Source organism: Taudactylus pleione, unplaced genomic scaffold (assembly GCF_031769625.1).
Source record: "Taudactylus pleione unplaced genomic scaffold, aTauple2 ptg000373l, whole genome shotgun sequence".
Taxonomy (NCBI): domain Eukaryota; kingdom Metazoa; phylum Chordata; class Amphibia; order Anura; family Myobatrachidae; genus Taudactylus; species Taudactylus pleione.
Genome location: NW_028284774.1, coordinates 3,905,476 through 3,925,660, shown reverse-complemented (window position 1 = coordinate 3,925,660; position 20,185 = coordinate 3,905,476). Strand labels below are relative to the sequence as shown.

General features: G+C 40.6%; 1 protein-coding gene across 1 annotated transcript in view; it reads right to left on the bottom strand.

The window, feature by feature from the left end:
- Positions 1-14,531: 14,531 nt before the first annotated feature.
- Positions 14,532-20,185, bottom strand: part of RPAP2 (RNA polymerase II associated protein 2) — a 93,009-nt gene continuing 87,355 nt past the window's right edge. The window contains exon 12 of the mRNA XM_088444877.1: positions 14,532-15,036. Coding sequence (XP_088301003.1) covers positions 14,877-15,036 — 160 coding nt within the window. The 3' untranslated portion in view covers positions 14,532-14,876. The remainder of the gene's footprint in view (positions 15,037-20,185) is intronic.

The window sequence follows — 20,185 nt, the reverse complement described above, 5'->3', positions numbered from 1 at the left end:
TTTTGAAAAAGAGGAAAATATTAAAAAAAAAAAAAAAAGGGTCATTCAATTCAATTGCAGTCATATATTATTAATAGCTTAATTGACACCTAAAAGAAAAATCATATGACCAGTATTGCGTTTTGTCTCTATACAGTAACGGTCAGTTGTGGCATAGCAAAAAATGCCTGTATCCCTGAGTGCTGATAAGTGTGGATTATACACATAACTATAAAAAGTAAAGCTAGGTACACACGTAAAGATTTTCTGTCCAACCATCCAACTAGTTGATTGGTTGGAATGAAAATCTGGCAACGTATGGAAGTAAATGATGATCAGTAATTTGCTCATAAATGCCAGACAATAGATGAAAATGGTTGTTCAGACAAGTTTGTTATATGTTTGATGTAAACAATTTGTTCAAACAACAGTTTTTGTCCATTTTCCAGTGTTTGGGAGCATATTGCTGATTGCCATTTGCTTTTATACGTTACCAGATTTTCATTCCAACCAATCAACTAGTTGGATGGTTGGACAGAAAATCTTTACGTGTATATGCAGCTTTAGAGTTGCAATTATATGTGACATATAATTGCAACTCTAAGTTTTTAGAGTTATGTGTATTATTTTTTATATTTTCCTCTTTCAAAAATATATATTTTTGCCTCTTTTGTATGTTTACATATGTATTGACGACATTTCCCATCATTTATTTTACTAAGCAATTAAAAAAGGTAAGTTTTAATATCTAACAAGAAAATAGCCAGTGGCTATTATGCAGATCGTTATATGTATTTATTTATATTCAGATGTATATTTTGACATACATTATGTCTAAAATGAGTGTCTAAGTCTTACTTGTGTGACTAAAGGTTTTAAGTTTATAGTCAGGGGCACACATATGACATCTTTTCATCTATGTATGAACGGTAATCGATTTATATGTATATAAAAAGCAGATTATAGCTTTAAAAATTTGTGCACTTCTAGATGCTCACATGAGATCTGATAAATTGATACATAAATATGATATATGAAGAGGTATTAAGCATTATATATACAAAAGTTTAAAATATTTGAAAACATAGGAGTTTAAAGTTGTATTCTTCTTACCTAATTCAACAATTAAATAGTATAATAGAATTTAGATAAGACTTCCTTTTTTGCTATATAATAATAATTTTTAAGAATTTTTGGGATCTTAAATTTATTTTTATTTTCATATTTGCATTGTGCATAATGGTTTTTTTTATATGTGGGTTTGATATTGTATACGTGCATTCAATAAGTGTTTAACACCTAATACAAATGCAGGGGATATGCAATTGGAGTACCATATGTAGGAATAAATAATCAAACCAATATGTATGATATAAATATATGTTTTTTTATTGTTCTAAAGAGAGAGGTTTTATATCCTATTACAAGTATAGCTATGTCAGTATTTCTATCTAGTTAATTGATTAAACTACATACAGGTGTCCACAATTTGAACTTTGTATTTAAAGAGTGAATAGAGATCACTGTGGACACACCCCCTCTGAGGAAATCCCGATGGGATGAAACGCGTCAGGGCATTGCATCAGCGGCCATCACCACTATCACATTTGAGAGACTTACTATCCTTCAACTCCAAGGGCCAGGACATATAATTCTCTGAGCCCGAGGTAGCAGCACGCCAGTGATTCTCTCCATCAGCGGCTGACGCCGGCTGTGGCGGCTATCTCCGACACCACACTGAAGCGCTGGGAAGCATAATTCTCTGAGCCCGAGGCAGCAGCACGCCAGCGTTTCTCTCTCCATCAGCAGCTGTCGCCGGCTGTGGCGCTAATCTACGACACCACACTGAAAGAAGGTGCCTGCCGTGCACACACAGATTGGGACAGGGTTTGGAGACCACATGCGGCTACTAGGTAGACGGAGTCCGGTATCCGCCACCGACCATCTGCATTACATGTGAGGTACTTTACAGCTCATTGTGGTGCGCATTAATTATTCCCGCTATACGGGCTCACATGAGCCGGGAAAAGTAAAAGGCTCACGCTACAAAGCCACTGGAATTTGGCATTTTTTGCACAATACGGAACATTTTGATTCATACATTTGTTCTGGACTTTAAGCATATATAACTAGTCAATAGACTTGAATTCTCCATGTATAAGACCGCAATATCTCTCTCTTAAATGCACAGCGAATGATTAATGAGCTATTTGAAGTCAATATCACTGCTTTCTAAACATAAGCAGATTGTTACTTATTGATACATTCAGATATGGTGTCTCTATAAATTGTAACTGTTCATTACAGTGTTACATATTTTTATTATACATTGTATATGTGTTTTAGTGGCCAATGATGTATTTATTTTAGAATATTTTTGAACTTATTAAATTGATCACAATTTTTTGACATAGCTGGTTATTCTAATTATTGGTAACAGGTGTTTCACAGCGCTGTTATTTCTTCCTTTTTTAAGTTTTAATATCTACAATCATATCATAGATTTATCTACGTAAAGAGTGCCCCAAAAAAGGATTTATTTCTTTGTTGTCTATGCAAAACCAATTAAATATGCTCTATCGATATCGCTTATTCCTTTCAGAACTCTAATATCTCGTTAGTAAAGCCTTGTTTTAAAAATGACTGTTCACCTGTCTAGAAAAGGCCTCCATAATGGAATAATTCCTGCTCCCCCACACATTGGTCCTTGAACCTACCCATGAATAGGTTTGCATAGCTGGGGCGAACCTGGTCCCCATGGCAGTCCCCCGTGTTTGCAGAAAAAAATTGTGAATTAAAAACAAAATAATTTTGATATAAAATAAAACTCATAGCCTGTAAAACAAAATCCTTCTCATTCTCTGTGACTGATTGATCCATTGATAGATAAAATTCTACCACTTTGATTCCGGTCTTATGATCAATATTTGCATACAACGATTTAACATCACAGGTTACAAACAAGTAACTTGATTTCCATTTTTTTTTTTTTAAATTGAGTATTTTTTTTTTTATTGGAGTTTTCACAAAATCAACACTCAATACAAACAGTAACAATAATAATTGCATATTTCAGTAAAAAACATATACATTGTCGTATCAAATAAGGGTATATTTACACCGTAATATGGTACAGAAATATTTAGTATTTTAAATAACCCTAACATGTCTTCAAATTTTAAACATCATCTCAACTTTATAAAAATGTTGCATATATTACAAACATATCCAATTGGTACCACTCAGTCCTAAACACAAAATATTCTAATACAATATCACAATTAGGAAATCTATTCCACCATATTATTTAATACACACAACCATATCCTATGGTAAACAAAACCTACTTTTATTATAGAAAAAATGGTATCTTATATATTGTATACATAAAAAATAAATAATAATAAAATAAGAGCGAGAGGAGGAGCTTCTCCCAAGTCTGCAGTAAATCATACAATCTTTTAAACAACTATTAGCCATTACACTTCAGGGAGAGCATAACTGGACCTGTAACAACTACCCCAAATACGGTCATATTTAAATTCAGCCTTTCGAGTTAAATACAGATATTTCTCTTGTCTGGCAGTGGTGCGAACCAGCACCAGCCAAGCATGGAAGTCCGGACCCTGAAAGGCCAACCACTTGCGAGCTATGCTGACTTTAGCTAAAATACACAAGTTGATAACCAACTGCCTTTCATATTTATCAAGAGTGGTATCGTCCAGAACACCCAAACAGCATACCAACGGGGTGAGGAGAGGGGCTTGAATCCTAGCGTTCCCGCTAGGCTGTTTTAGCGGGGCGCGGCGCCATGCCCTCCTTCTGGAGGGCAAAAAGCACCCTGCCCTCCAGGAAGAGGGCAAAAAGCGCCCTGCCCTCACAGCCTGCGGGTGCCGTTCTCACCCACGGGACGCAGTGTCCCGCGGGTGGAGAAACATGCGGTGACCCGGTCACCGCCGGAGAATAGACGCCGGGCGCATGCGCCCGCCATCTATTCTCCCTTTCTGCAGCGCTTGGGGGCTGCCCGGCATGTCCGTAAGCGCCGGGCACGCCCCCAAGTATGACGACAAGGGGACGCATCTTATAGACACGCCCCCTTTTCATGACCACACCCCCTTTTCGGGCACGCGCACAATGTTGCCCTCTCTAGCTCCAGCGCCCTGCCTGCTGCCGGAGCTAGAGTAAACACTAGAATCCCAATGTTGGAAAGAACCTGTATAACCCTGCGCCAAAATGTCTGAACTGTAAGGCACTCCCAGAGTAAGTGCCAGAATGTACCAACAGCCATCCGGCATCTTGGACAAACATTAGAGGCAAGGCCCCCAAATTTCACCAGCCTAGTTGGAGTTAGATAGACTCTATGCAAGATATATAGCTGGATTTGCTGGAATCTCACGGAGGCAGTGGAGATTCGGGGAATACTCAAAGCCATATCCCAGTCTCTGTCATCTATTAAGCCCACACCTGCCTCCCATTTTCCTTTAAGATCAAGTAGCCTGGATTCATGTTGAAAAGACGACAGGTATGAATAAATAAAGGACAAAGACCTACGGGGACCCAATGAAGTGAGTACTGTCTAGATGGGAAAAGGCTGAATATCAGGTGGACTAGCACCAAACTGAACACTGAGGGCATGCCGCAGTTGCAGATATCTGTAAAAATGAATTCTCGGTAAGAAAAACTCCTCCTGTAATCGAATAAAGGATTTAAGTGTAGAACTGTCATATAACTGACCCAGTGAGTTAATACCTTTGGTGCCCCACACTTGTCTAACCTCAAGTGAGCTTGATTCAGATAATGCCCTGGAGTTCCATAAGGGTACATCAGGATCCAGTCCAGAAGAGTGCATGATATTAATGGTAGCCCGCCAGAACTTGACAGTCTGTATTAGTATCTGGGGAAGAGGTTTATTAACCCTGTCAATCAACAAGACCTGTAAGGGTGTGTGACCAGGGGAGGCCTGAGACACCAACAGTGAGTGTAATGCATTAGGGGAGTTATCTTGAAGCCATTCTCTCACATACGTTAGTTGTGTCATGTAATAGTATAGTCGAAAATTAGGGAGCGCTAACCCACCGGCAGACTTAGGTCTCATCAGTATTTAAAGTCTAACTCGAGGTCGCCTGTTCACCCATATCAAGGAAGATAGCATGTTGTCCAGTTTACTGAATCCTGAGGCTGGAATAAACACTGGGGACTGTTGAAGTATATACACTTAGTTTGTACTATCATGTTTATTAGGTTTATCCTGCCTGTAACCGTGAGGGGCAGCTTACTCCAAATTTTAATTCTGACTTTTAGGTAGTCAAATAGTGGATCCAGATTGAGGCTTATAAAGTCAAGCGGGGAGACGCCAAAATATTTAAATTGGGATACCCATCGCAGGGGAAGAGGTATGGGAGGAAGTACAGGTGGTTGTCATCTAAGAAGAAGGATATAGGATTTATTCCAATTAATTTTGAACCCAGAATAAACACCAAATATATTAATAACCTGTAAAACTATAGGCATAGCCTCTATATAATTGGTTAAAAATAACAGCAGATCATCAGCGTATAAAGCCACAGTATCGTTTCTGGTGCCTATCTTAAGACCTACAATCTTAGGATGTGAACTTAATACACAAGCAAAAGGCTCAATTGCCAACGCAAAAAGGACCGGGGACAGTGGGCAGCCCTGCCTTGTGCCCCTTTCTAATAAGAAAGGAGAGGAGATAAATCCATTGACAGAGATCTTAGCAACTGGCCTATAGTATAATAACTGAACCCACTGCAAATACACTGGTCCAAAACCCATACATTTCATGACCTCCCACAGGAACGGCCACTCCACAGAATCAAAAGCCTTAGCTGCGTCCAAAGACACAATGACTGAGGAGGACTCGTCCCCATGAGAGGCCTGAACATGAGTAAACAGGCGCCTCACATTTATAGAAGTGGATTTGCCCGGCATAAAGCCGGATTGATCCGAGTGGACCAAAGAGGTGATGACCTGATTTAGTCTTAAAGACAGAATTTTGGCAAGAATTTTTATGTCCGTTGGTATCAAAGAAATAGGACGGTACGAGTCCGGGAACCTGGGGTCCTTGTCTGGTTTTAATAATACAATAATTAGGGCCTCTGATATGGATGGTGGAAGAGAATTAAATTCAAACAGGTCATTATATAGCTCTAATAGTTTAGGGACAAATACTTTAGCATGTTTTTTGTAGACCTCTAATGGGATGCCATCTGTACCCGGCACCTTACCCCCAGGGAAAAAAAATCGATGGCCCCCCCTACCTCCTCTGCAGTCAGTGGAGCATCAAGAAAGGCCCTAGCCTCTGAGGAAAGGCTTTGCAACTCAATTGATGTAATATATGCACGTAACTCTTCCAAATTACATGACAAATGGGATTTATAGACGTCCTTGTAGAATGATAGGAAAATATCAGCTATACCAGAGATGGACGTAACCACACCGCCATCCCCTCCCACAATCTCTGAAATGGTATTAACAGGTCTGGTGGACTAGACCAATCTTGCTAGAAGGCTACCTGCTTTATCAGCATACATGTAATGGGAATTAGCACGAAATTGGAACTGACGATTAGTTCTGTTAATTGGGCAGACCAAGCCTCCTGAGCAGCCAACCATTTGATTCTAGAAACATCAAGCCCATCTTGTAAGAATTGTAGTTCAGAATTTATACAAGTGCATTCCAACTCTACCTCCCTGCTCCTATAATATTTTTTAATTTCGGCAACCCTTTTCAATAAAGTCCCTCTCATTAAAGCTTTAAATGAATCCCAAATCATGTCAGACCTAGCAGACCCTATGTTGTCTCCAAAATAGCCCGACCATAATGCCTCAAGCTCAGACCCGGTCCCCATCTGCGTCAACCAAGAGGGATGTAGCTTCCAGAATTTCTGTCCTCTCGGCCCACCTAAATCCAAACTCAGTATCAACGGAGAGTGGTCTGACACCCCTCTGGTCATGTATTCAATTTTACCTATCATGGGAACCAGATCGGATGAAACCAGTGCCATATCAATCCTTGAAAAAGTTATACGAGGAGAAACATGAGAGTTGGCGTACTGCAAGGTGCTTTTTATGCCAGGCATCAATCCAACCTAAGCCCTCAATAAATCTTGCAAAGCTAGTGTCAGTCAACCCCTGATTAATGGGTGTCTGCCGCAACCTGTCCAAGCACCCGTTCATAATGTTGTTAAAGTCCCCCAGGCATATAACATGAGTACTAGGGGAGTCAGCAATAAATCCAGTAGCCAATTTAAGTACATCATAGCTAAACGGAGGAGGAATATAAACTGCTAACAAGAAAAGCGGAGTAGAATAAATTTTACAGTCTAAGAGTACAAATCTCCCATACATATCAGTTTGGACTCTGTTCAGTATAAAAGGCACATTTATGTTTATGAGTACTGATACCCCCTTAGAGGATGTGGTGTGGGAGGCGTGATATGCCCAGCCCACCCAAGGGCGTTTCTAATGATAGGATTCTGCTTCCCACCAAGTGGGTTTCCGTCAGGCAAACAATATCCGGACAATATTGTTTAATGAGTCTAAAAATTAATGACCGCTTGATCTTGTCATTAGCACCATGCCAATAGATTCAGCATTGACAAAAATGTTAAATGTATTTACCAAAAATACCATCAGGTCCATATCAGACCCTCCATCTAAAATACATTGATTATGCAAAAAGTGATACAATGCAGGCAAAAATAAAAGATACCGTATATAACTAAACATTATATAACCCCAACAACCTCCCCCCTCCCTATATACCACCCCAAATGTTGGTATACCTAATCCCAAACTAGAACCTAACCTTAGCTACCCACTATGCCGTATAACCCAGCTAAGTGGCGAAGCAAATAGAGATCAAAGCCACCAAAGCAATGGGGCTCTCCAACATATTTAAGATCAATAGAACATAGTATATAATTTCCCTTGATCCAGTGCAGTACTATTTAACATAATATAATCTAATATAAACATATATATGAATATGAAGAAAGCTGTTGTAATTTACATATATCTATGCAACAGGTAGCGTCATCCGAATAGGTACAAAATAGAAATAACTGTGCACCTACAATATAATAGAGCAAACAGCCTCGCATATAGGAAGAAAAAGTAGCCCGGCTGCGAGCGTTCAAAATTAAACATATCAATCAGGAGCCAACTGTCTGGCGCCCGGTGCCCTGCGATATAGCCATGCTGCAGCCTCACGAGGGGTAACAAAAAATGTTGATTCTCCATCTACCACAACCCTCAGTTTAGGCATGTCATACTGTATATTAATTTCACGAAGACGTCTTTTGACAGGTATGAATTTAGCCCTATCTTTCTGCACATCAGCGGCAAAATCTGGAAACACAGATACTTTCACCCCGTTACATTCCAGTGGACCCTTTATCCTAGCCATGCGGAGCACAGAGTCACAGTCAAAGTAATGCAAGAATTTTGCTATGAAGGTGTGCGGAGGGGCTCCAGGAATCATTGGTCTAGCAGGAACTCTATGCGCCCTTTCCACTGCAAACTGAGTCGAGAAGGAATCCCGACCAAACGTATCCACAAGCCAATTTTCCAAAAAGGCCTCAGGGGACGATCCTTCCTCCTTTTCTGGCAAGCCAACAAAGCGAACATTATTGCGTCTCAGCCGGCCCTCTATATCGGCCATTTTATGCTGCATAGAAGAGAGTTGGGAGCTCAGGGCGGCTACTTGCGTTTTCAAAGGAGCTTGTACATCCTCCAAGTGGAGATGAGAGTTTCAGCTTCCCCAACTCTCTCACGGACTCGTTGCAAATCCCGGCGTACAAAGGACAAATCAGACTGTACTTTCCCTATCTTATCAGACAGGCTCTGCTCACTTGAATTGACTGCCTCCAGGACCTGTTGAAGGGTCACTTCAGGTGTTGAGGAGGAGGGAGCCTGAGGCTGGGAGTCTTGATGAGGTGGCTGAGCATCTTTAGCCGGCGAGGGGGGACCCCTGGAATCATCACTGGAAGGGGGCTGAGGAGTAGATGATCTGGAGAAACGCCCCGGTCTAGCAGCTGCTGCAGCAGCATGGCCTGATTTACCCATTCTGGCAGTGAAAGGGTTATGCAGTATGCAATTTCACAGTACTCCAGCAGGGGGCTTTTGAGAAGAAGGGAGCACAGCAGCAGGATTTTACATTAACAATGGCTGCCACCTCCACAGGAAAGCACCAAACAGCCAGTGAGTCAGGGCAGACCACACCGACCAGGCAAGCAGGATCACAGCAAAGGGCCACTCAGGAAGCGCACCAGAGCAGTCAAGGCACCACTGTCCGCGATGTGTCAGTGCTAGCAGTCTGACCTCAGTAGCACCACTGCAGGAGACTTCACTGACGACGCCCGCGTCTCTCCTTTGTCCCTGGCGCCCACAGACCGGACCACCGGAAGCCTGGATCCCAGGGGAGGGCAAGTCACCCACCAGAGTCAGCCCTATGGTCGCAGGATAGGGGATGCAGGATGTTCAGTTGGAGAACCCTAGAGAACACGTCCAGCTACATGCTGCCACATGGTCATGCCCCCCAACTTGATTTCCATTTAACATTCTTGATCAATTGCAGGAAATGTGTTGTATCCTTGATAGAGGATCTAAGATTTTTCTCATATTTCTGTATGGAACTGGCCACAAAGAATGACAAGTTATTGGTCATGGAACCCACTCTCGAAATAATAGGTCTCCCCGGTGGACAAATAAGTGAATTGTGAATTTTTGATAAATAATAAAAAGGTGGGTAAAACTGAATGTGCTGAAAATAAAAAATAAGTTTCTCTGGGTATTGTGCCCACTGTCAGGGCTCGTTCGAGGAGTTGTTTAAGCTCAATTTGGAATCGGTTGGTGGGGTTCTCAGATAGATTCTTATAGAATTTTTAATTATTTAATTGTCTTTATGTCTCTTTTACATAATCGGTAGTGTCAAAGATCACAATCTCCCCCTTTATCTGCTTGTTTAATTGTAATATTAGGCTCACTAGACAGATTCCGAAGAACCAACCTTTCCTTATTATCCAAATTGTGCTGCTCTGTACTCTTATCAGCCTTATCGGACATTTTCCTAAACTCTTCCATAGTGCTTTTATAAAAGCTTTTGACAAAAGGGTCCCCTATATTGTAGTGGATAAAAATCAGATTTTATTTTAACTCTGTTTGTACCTATTTCTTTCGTATCATAAATCAATTTTGTTTCCTCCCCCTCTATAGACTCATCTGCTAGAGAGTGTAGTATAGACAACGGCTCATCATCTGTTTTATCCAGGATGATAGGGGTCACTATCTCTCCTCTCCTATTCATAGATTTTAAAGCAAATTATAGTTTCCTACTTAGGGTACAAACAAATCTGTTTAAATCAACAAAAAGGTTGAATAAATTTGGTTTAGATGGTGGGGCAAAGTTGAGGCCGTTTTCTAGAAGTTTTTTCTCTCCTTGAAGACAGATTAAAAATTCCCTTTCCTGTTAATTTACCTATACATTTTTTGTGTGGATTTTCTTCCCTTTCACCTTGTTCCTCTAGTTCTCAGTCTCTTAATCTTTTTACTGACCATCTTGATTTTGGTTAGTTTCGATTTGGGCAATTTTGGAACCTGTATCTGTTCCCTAAAAAAATGGTTTTAATTTGGGGGATCTCCTATATGAATCTTCCACATCCTCCCCTCTTACTATTTTGTCTTTCATTTCTCCATCTTGGTGTACGTATAGTTAGATGGGGTGATTTGAGATTTTGTAGCGCTTCATATCGATTCTTTAATCGATTCTTTCCCTAGTGGGTCTAGTTCTTTTAATATATGTCCCATTCCTTTTGCTCCCCATAGCTATGGACACCATCATTCCGCCTTAAATTCCTCTAATTTTTAACGGGTCTAACCCCTCTATTAATAAGGTTGTGAAGACTTTTTATATCCACTGTAGCTTTTGGATTCTGTGTCATTTCTCTCATCATTATACACTCTGATCTTTTTGCTGTGAAGCCCACTGCTGGGGCAATTGCATCGGTCTTCACTTGTAAATAATCCTGATCACTGCACAGTGATGGACATCACATTGGATGAAATTGGTCTTCTAACCCTTTCCAGACTGATGAGCAGCAACAATTGCTTCTTTTATACCAAACCCAGACAAAATACATATGAAATTATCTAATAGATCTACATGAAAAAGACAATGTCTAAATAAACCCCACATGGTAGACAGCCAATAGGTTGACAGGGACAAAAGGTTGACATGATTTGAAGAAAGATAGGTACAAAACATCAACAGGGTTAAAAGGTCTACACAAAAATGGTCAACATGTTTTTTTTGTGATTCTAATCTTCAGCCTAACCCTAACCATCCCCTTGGTGCCTAACCCTAACCCACCGGTAAGTGCCTAACTGTAATGATCCATCCTGGTGCCTAACACAAACCGTCCACCCTAGAACCTAACCTTAACCAACCAGAAAAAAAACAGTCAACTTTTTGTACCAGTCTATCTTCATCCATGTTGACCTTTAGTTTCTCAACCTTTTGTCCCTGTCGATCTATTGACTGTCTATTATGTGGTGTCTATATAGACATTGTCAACCTTTTTAATGTAGATCTATTGACTAGAACCCATTTTGTCCTTGGTGATGTTAACATGTTTCACAATGGACTCGCCATCCATTTGCTCTGCATGGTGCAAGTATACTACATCCTTATTCTCTGGGCCACCATGCGTCATACAACCCACAAATCACAGTGTCAGGAATCAAGTGGAGATCATATCAGATAGGTAAGTTCCCCCAGCCATAGAGGTCAGTATAGCAAAGGTGTCTTAGTCTCAACTAAGATGGCTGAAACTCTTCATCTGGAAACAATTGTCTTCATGTATGGGCCTTTAAATAACTGGAATTATAACTTGCCAACTCCCTGTTTAGGAGTCCTGATAAATGGTTTGTGTGTGTGGTTCACTTAAGTGCTTGACTAGACACAGGAAATAAAAATAAAAAAGTTGTCGTTAGTGTCATACATAACAGTGATCCACTGCTGGGGACTGTGGTTCATCTCTACAATTTATCCAGAACTTTGATGTCTACAAATATATTTCTCCTTTTTTTATTGCTGCTTTGCAAAAACTTAATTTAAGAGAGTACTGTGACACTATAAGTGACTGCTATTCCCAGCATGATATCACCATAGGCCTCATGTTACTGCATAATCATATTAAAGCATGCTCATTTCATTAGTATCCTGTGGCCACAAGTTTCAATCATAGAATACACTGCCTGAAGGTGATTGTTTATAGCCGGTTTCTACAATATTCATTTAATTTAATTGATTTAATATCTGTCTATTGTAGTGAAATATATATTTTATAAATATATACAGCATTCCTTGACAATGCACTTCTTCCATTTAGCTTACAGTTAGACACAAACTGGTATTCTGTAGGGCAGGGATGGGGAACCTCAGGCCCTGGAGCCAGGATGCAGTCAGGTAGCCGACGGTCGAAATGCCAACCTAATGATAGGCATCGGAATTGTTGCCGGTCTTCCGGCGTCGGGATATGAACCACCGGACACAGGTCCGGCAGTCAGTCATACCGATCCCCTGGGGCCGTATAAGGCCCGCAGAATCATTTGGTCTGGCCCTCTGAGTTTTTTTCTGCTAGCCTTATCTGGCTAGCAGGGTGCCTAGAATGGCACCCTGCAGCAGGAATATATGCAGCAGTGCCACCTGGTGCGTCATTACGATGCTTCAGATGGTCACACCGCTGCCCTCACAGCTCCCCAGAGCATCCTTAGGATGCTCTGGGCATTACTGTAATCACCGGCGATTGTGGCCACACCCCGTGTGACATCACACGGAGGGGGCATGGCCTGCACAGGGCCCGCAAATGATGTTATATATATCAAAATGGCCCTCGGCAGAAAAAAAGGTTCTCCACCCCTGCTGTAGGAACTACATTTTTCTTGCTGCCTGCCATGATCTGAGTTACTCTTCTGACTATACTTACACTATGATCTTGATTCAATTCAGCGCGATGTTGAATATCCCCGGGAGGGAGCTCCAAGAGCTATTTTATTCACCACGCTGTTTGGTCCGACTAAAGGATTTCTTCTCGCACGTCCCTGAGGGTGCAAGGAAAAATCCGACAAGAGTGCCGGCCGTGTGGCTGGTACTTTAGTCAGAGAATGACGGTTCCCGCGACTAAACACCCAAGTTAAGTCGCGAGAACTGGCATTCTCCAACTTATCTGGCAACTGTCGAACCAAGCAGCATGATGAATTTAAATGAGCCCCATTAGTTTTAGCTACGACGACCTGCAGGACATCTATACTGAGAGTCAATCCTTATTTTCTCATTTACACAGATTCCTCAGAGAAGTTTATGAATTAAGAGGGACTTGTCCTTCATTGTATAACTACTCTATGTACTGAACACATTAGAATTCGCTTTATCTGCCTTGTTTCAAGGAACAGCATGGACTCCACTTAGAATATTTGATCAATCTAACCTGAGATTAGAGTGAACAAGAGAATACATGATCCCTGCAAGTATTGTTTAAGTTTTTATAAACCTGTGATTATTATTGGTTTTCATACTGTTTGTATATATTTTAATGTATAAGCATCATTTGTATTGTGTGTTGATGTTTAATAAGCCCCAGAGCTGGGCATACTCTGGCTATTTATTTATAATTAAGCATAATATCTTTTTATTTTATTGTTATATACATATACATTTTGCATTTTGCCTATTGACTACTTACATGTTTAATGGTTCTGGATTAACACATGTATTTTGTATCAATTACATTTATGCCGCTTTCTTCTTTTTATTTTTGTTTGTGTCTTTCCAATTGCTGTTTTTCCATACAGATGAGGTACCACTACTTTCTAATTTGAAGCTGCAAATTCTAATTTGATTTACGCTAAAATACATATATTCTGAGAGAAATGATTGATCTCAATTATTTTATCTTTTACTGCCATCTATAGTGCCTCTAGGTACTCTACAAGGGATGTTTTGTGTTATGTGTGATCTGCAATCCGGATCTCCTAAAGCCCAGAACCAACCAGTCAACAGTAGATCAGATATGCCGATGGCGCTGCACCCAAGAGTGGATCCAAATTTAACACAAACCTGAACACTGCAGTAGAACTGCATAAGGTTCTGCATTATACAGACGCAGTAGCACTTCGTGGTGGTCACATAATAAAGCGCCATTGATTTAGCAGCACCTGGATTAAATTAACTTCTTGATAAATAAAAACATAGAAAGGGTTCACTTACTTTTTCAGACATGGCTTCTTCATGTTGACTTGTTGAATAAATAATGACAAAATAAGATAAGTCCTGGGTTGTCACACATTAGATAAAAATTTAGGATATGATGAGGACTAGATGATTCTTAATTACGTCCTGATATGTAAAAACACATATATAAAGGAAGGTGTACTATATTTGTCATATTACTGTACATATAATTAAATAGGCTATTTATTATTTACTTATTTCTCTTAAGGTAACAAAATAAATACACAAAACTAAAAAGGTTAAAAGATTAAGAATTCTTTTTTCAAAATGTTTAATTGTGTTATGCGGGCAAAACATCTGCCGGCACCTATTCTATAACCGGAGATCAAAAATAACAGATTGGTGGACATTGATAATCCGCGATCAGTCATGGAATCTGCAAATTACAGTATGTTAAAAATCCCAGACCCGACGATCCCGATCATTTATGGGTTGGAATCAGCGAATCAGGATTGTCCAACATATTGGGTTTTACCGATGCACCGACCCTGACATCGGCAGAACAGGGAATTTCCCTGATAACTGCCTGATGTCTGGGCCCCATTATATGATAGGTAGAAACCTTAATACTGGTTTATGCATCATTACATTGAAGATAATGACAATGTATTGCTGGCAAACTTTTTTTTCAGGCATTCGAGGTCTTCACCATGAAAGTGCAATTCCTGTAAGAGCTTCGAAACGAATTGGGCGTAGAGTGGGTTCTGCTGGGAGTCCTTGTGTAGAGGCATTGTCGGTAACAGCCTGAAACAGGGAGACAGACATTATATAGTTATTCAACTTAGTACCCAATCTATGTCATTGTCACATCGCAATTCACTGCACAAAATGCAGCTACTTTTTTTTTCCGCATGGAACAGGCTTAATAGGCATTTTACACACTTGACTTCACTAGTTGGATTACAGGCCCGATATTCACCTGTATGCCTCTTGGTGCCCCCGGCCCCTATCTGTATGCTCGGCTTGCTGCCACTGATCAGCGCACACTTGCAGCAGCCTTTACCAAGTGCACATGACATGCCTGAAAACATGCGCAATACAATTACGCCAACTCTGCACAGCCTACAATTCTGTCCACATGTCCTCATTGAACTTGGCCTACGTGAGTGAGAACAGCCAGTTAAGCCTCTTTAGTTGTTACTGTAGCTGCGACTGAAATGCGTACGACCTTACATTGCCCGTACTTGTGTGAGCCCAGTTCTGGAGCACGCGTAGAGCAAAATCACCTATATATGCTCTTCAAATGGGCATACGTTCACTTCTGCTTCAGCCCCTATAAGACTTCATAAGCAGATACTTTCTGTTCTTCTCATGTTGCTTTGCATCTTTCTATTTTATCCCCACTGAAAAAGGCAAAGCTACATTTTACCTCACCACAAAACACTCCAGTTACAGTTCACAAGTTGCTCAATGTCATATTTCTGTAAATCACAGATTTGAATCAATATACTGATCTTACACCAACAGTCTAACTTAACCTGTTGGTCAGCATAAGCTGTGAATGTATTTAATAACATGCTTATTTATCATTTTTACATTTATGCTCAAACATGGAATTCTCAAAAAATGGGCGTGACCTCATGAAGCGCAAGGCCACACACCCACAGGTGTGCATATTATTGGGGACTTGTCTGCGCATCACGCTTCCAATCTCATCACGCTGAGGGGCTTGACCAGCACTCCAGTAGCAGCATCTCCTGGCACAGTGCGCAACCATTCACTACTGCTTTGCTATGCACAGGCATGGAGACAGAGTGCTCCCCCCGCCAGCGGGACACTGTGGCTCACGGGTGGAACAGCAGGACTACCCTGCTGAATTCCGGACCATTGGGAGGTATGCTTATTGTATATGTGGTCATCATATACTTTGCTAACTGTGCTCTAGCCAATCTTATATGACTTGGCCACACATTAATGTCCAAGGCGAACAGAACAACAGCACCGCCATCAGTCCAATTGTATGCATGTATTCACTTTTAATTTTCTCCCCATAATGCTCTTACAGCCATACTATCTATAGTAAAATTGCATTATTGCCCTTTCAGAATGCAACATGGGGCATAGTCATCTGCCAGTACAGTATGTCTGATCTAATTGAAAGAGAGATTCAAAACTACGGCAGACAATCTCATGTAGAGAAGAAAGGCAAAACATTACGTCTGGCACATATGTACTAAGCACAATGGGAAGTTGAACATGCATACATGTGTGGAGCATAGTTGTGCGTTTTCACACTGCACGCAATCCATTAATGGCTTACACAAATACAGGTGATGCAGAGTTGTACGCAACGCCACTTGCAAATGATAGAGTGTAACTGTACTGTAACGGGGCAGTCTCACCTAGGAATGATCAGACAACAGAACTGCAGGCTAGGCTGGTCTTCAGAAGAATCTTTTGCACCAAGGACATGGCTGGTGCAACGGCTCTTGGCATCAAGACAAATGTACGGATATGGGAGGTTCAATAGCAAATATGCGCCCAATTCTGCATACAGGTGAATATACACATTTAGTACCTTGCACGCAATGCAGGAGCACTTACGGCTGACTTGCATTTCACTTTCCATCAGCCCCAACATGAGCATATGAAGTGCTTGTATTACAAGTATATAAAATTACAGAGTTATTAAATGGATCTAAGCAAAAAGAGAATATCAATATATTGCTTTTTTTTGCAATTTTAAATGACATATACTGTACATGAGATGAAAATTGTATGCTGCCAGTTACAGATATGGGGCACTACATAATAAAAAAAATAAGCTTATAACAAGCAAAATGTAAAGTTGACATAAATAACTGAAATCTGGGAGAGCACGGTTTTACATCTCTTCAGTGGCAAATGCAATCTGACTTCACATTCAATTCAAAACCAAGGTTTTAGAGAACATAAATCTCTCAGCAAGATTTCGGAAATTATTATTTCATCAACTTCACCAACAGCCAGTGGGCACATGAAATATGAATAGAGAGAACTCCTGGGATGGAGTGGATCAATAACCACAGAGAACGAATCAGAACTTTGCATTCTATCACAGTCTGAGCAACTGCAGGAACGTTACAGTACTTTTCAGACGCTGTTAACACACCAAGAACACGTCTATTTCACTGTTAGATACATGTGACTTGATTTAGTGATCACATATAAAAAACTCTCTCTTTAGTGATATAACTGCACTATAACATGAATTTGAGCAAATTAAGGGGAACCAATGAGTCTTCACTAAAACATTGTACTGAAGGTAATTTTAAACCCCCACTGTTATAATTCAACATCCAGCCATTGTATATGATGCTGACCACACAAGCTGTGATACTGGGCAAATGGTCTCATATTGTTTTGTGGTTGGCAGGAAGAGGACAGCTATAGGGTATGTGTCACACAATAAAAGGCACGTCCTGTCTTTCACATGACAATATTATTTGGAATATAGGCTCTCTAAAATAAATTGTGGTACTAGAGAGTTTGTGAGCGCTTAAGAATTTCCTGAATTTCTGTATAAATGTGACCTTAAAATGTGTTCAGATCTTCACCTAAATCATAGAGAACGGGATGCAGTCAGAATGTCAACAAGCACATTACAGACAATGTACTGGTCGGTAGCATAATCCCAGCACCACTAGGTCTAACTTATTAGATGCAAATTTATACTGGGTGCACACTGGGCGATATATCGGCCATTATTTCAAATGCCTGCCCAGTTGTGATGTCAGGGAACACACATCGAGTGGCCAATCAACAAGTCTGTATAGCTTACCTGATCGGCCATTGTGTCGGCTGATCCACTGGCACAGTGTGTACACAGTTTAAAGCATTTTAATACCGACGGCAGTGGGGGCACTGGTGAAACCAGAGCTTCCTTAAGCTGGCTACACACGGTACGATGTGTAGCCGGTGATGCAACGGCCGACATAACGGACGGTCCCCACACACTGAGCGATCCGCTGCTTGGCATGCCGCCCTCCCCCCCACACAGCGCTGCATGGGATGGTACATCGCTTCTCCAGATCTCTTGTGCAGCATGAAATATCTGGAGGAGCGATGAACGATCCCACGAGAGCGCACACTGGCCGATATCATACCCACACACGGAACAATATAACAGCGATATCGTTCCAATCCATCAGATCGCCCGCTATATTGCTCAGTGTGTGGGGCCCTTTAGACTCAATGGCATATCTATAATTGGTGCACGGTGTGCACACATGCCTTTGAGTCATGAGGGCTCATACCAGTCACACTGTACCCAATGTCTATACTTACCTTTTGGCAAGCTGGCAGCGGCAACACAATTGGAAAAAATTTGGAAAAATGGCACCAGCAACACAATTTTTCCAAAAATATTAGCAGTTGTCTGGCACAGTGTGTGGTGAGGGAAGGATGGCAAGGAGACTAAACCCATGTCGTCCTGTGATAAAACACCCCTTATTGGACTCCATGCCCCCTTGACTGTCAGTGAAAATCCAGATAGGCGTAAATAGATCCTCTAAATATTGTTCACATAGTTAGGCTGTGGATATAAGCAGATAAAAATGCAGGTCTGACACTGAGGAGTCAATGTGTATTCATAGATATATCCCTGTCCTTGCACTGCCATAATAGTGTACACACACAACTTATATGGCTGTGCTGAGCAGACAAATAAGAACAGCCAGGAATCTATTGCAACATTAATCGTTCTAATAAAAAACTTCAGCCAAAGAAAACAGAATTCTGAGATAATTAAAATTAAGCAATTACCACCATTAGTCTTTTATTGTACGTTTTTAAAACTCTACTCAGAAATTATTTCATTTTTGACATAGCTAGAAGAATAAAATAACCGCAGATCGCTGATATTTGCAGGTAGCATACAGCAAAATCCTGGCATGAGTAGTGCTGTAACATTTCAGCAGACTGACTTAAATATTCAAGGATGTATGATTGTGGCTAACTGACTTCAAAAGGATGTGTTTCCTATTATATAACCACCAATGTCTTACTCATAAAGATAGCATACCCATTGTAACCAGAAGGATGGAATGGTCATAGAAAAAGATCAATACTTTGGATATTAGGGAAAGAAAAAAAAAATAAGATTCAATTTGGTTTAACGATTCAGCCAAATGGAGATGGAGCTTACAAAGCATTTCAGCAATAGGAAAGGGATCAGGAAGGGTAGAGAGGAAGTCCTGGGGTGGTGAGATCACAGTGTGGTTAGGTCTGTACACTTGGAGACAAGGATATCAGAATGAAAAAGTGGAGCACATGTACAGCAGCGTCACATCAGAGTACACCATTGCAGATCATACAAGAGATTGCAAACCCCACTGGCACCAAGTACTGACTCCCAGACACACATCTCAGCAACCACAGAAAGAAACTAAACAAGAAACTTACTGGGAAATGGAAGGAAAAACAAAACTATGAGAATTCTGTTACAATGATTTCTCAATAAACTGACAAATGAATTAATTACAACAAATGTATATTGGCTGCTTACTGATAACTGGATGTAATGGCTATCCCGTGTAACTTACAACTGTCCATGTATTAGACATGCCTATTATCTCTATATGCTGAATGTCAGAGCTGGTGATGTATAGCAGCGGAGTTGCTGTACAGTAACAAGTAGGTGGCAGAATTAATATCATATAGGGGTAGGTCTAAAATCACTATCTTTTTGCAAGAGTTTCACAAAAGTTTGTCTTCAGCCGTCCAGATTACAAATTTCTGACAAATTAAAATTGTAAGGTGTTGTGCATGGTAATGACTTGTTGTTTTTAGGAAGAATATAATAATGATGCGATTGTTAAAATTGAAACAATGTATTCAGAAATATCATTAGTATTTCTTTTATATAAAACTATTCTAGTATTGGAATTACGTTAATGTCTTTAGTATCTCTTTT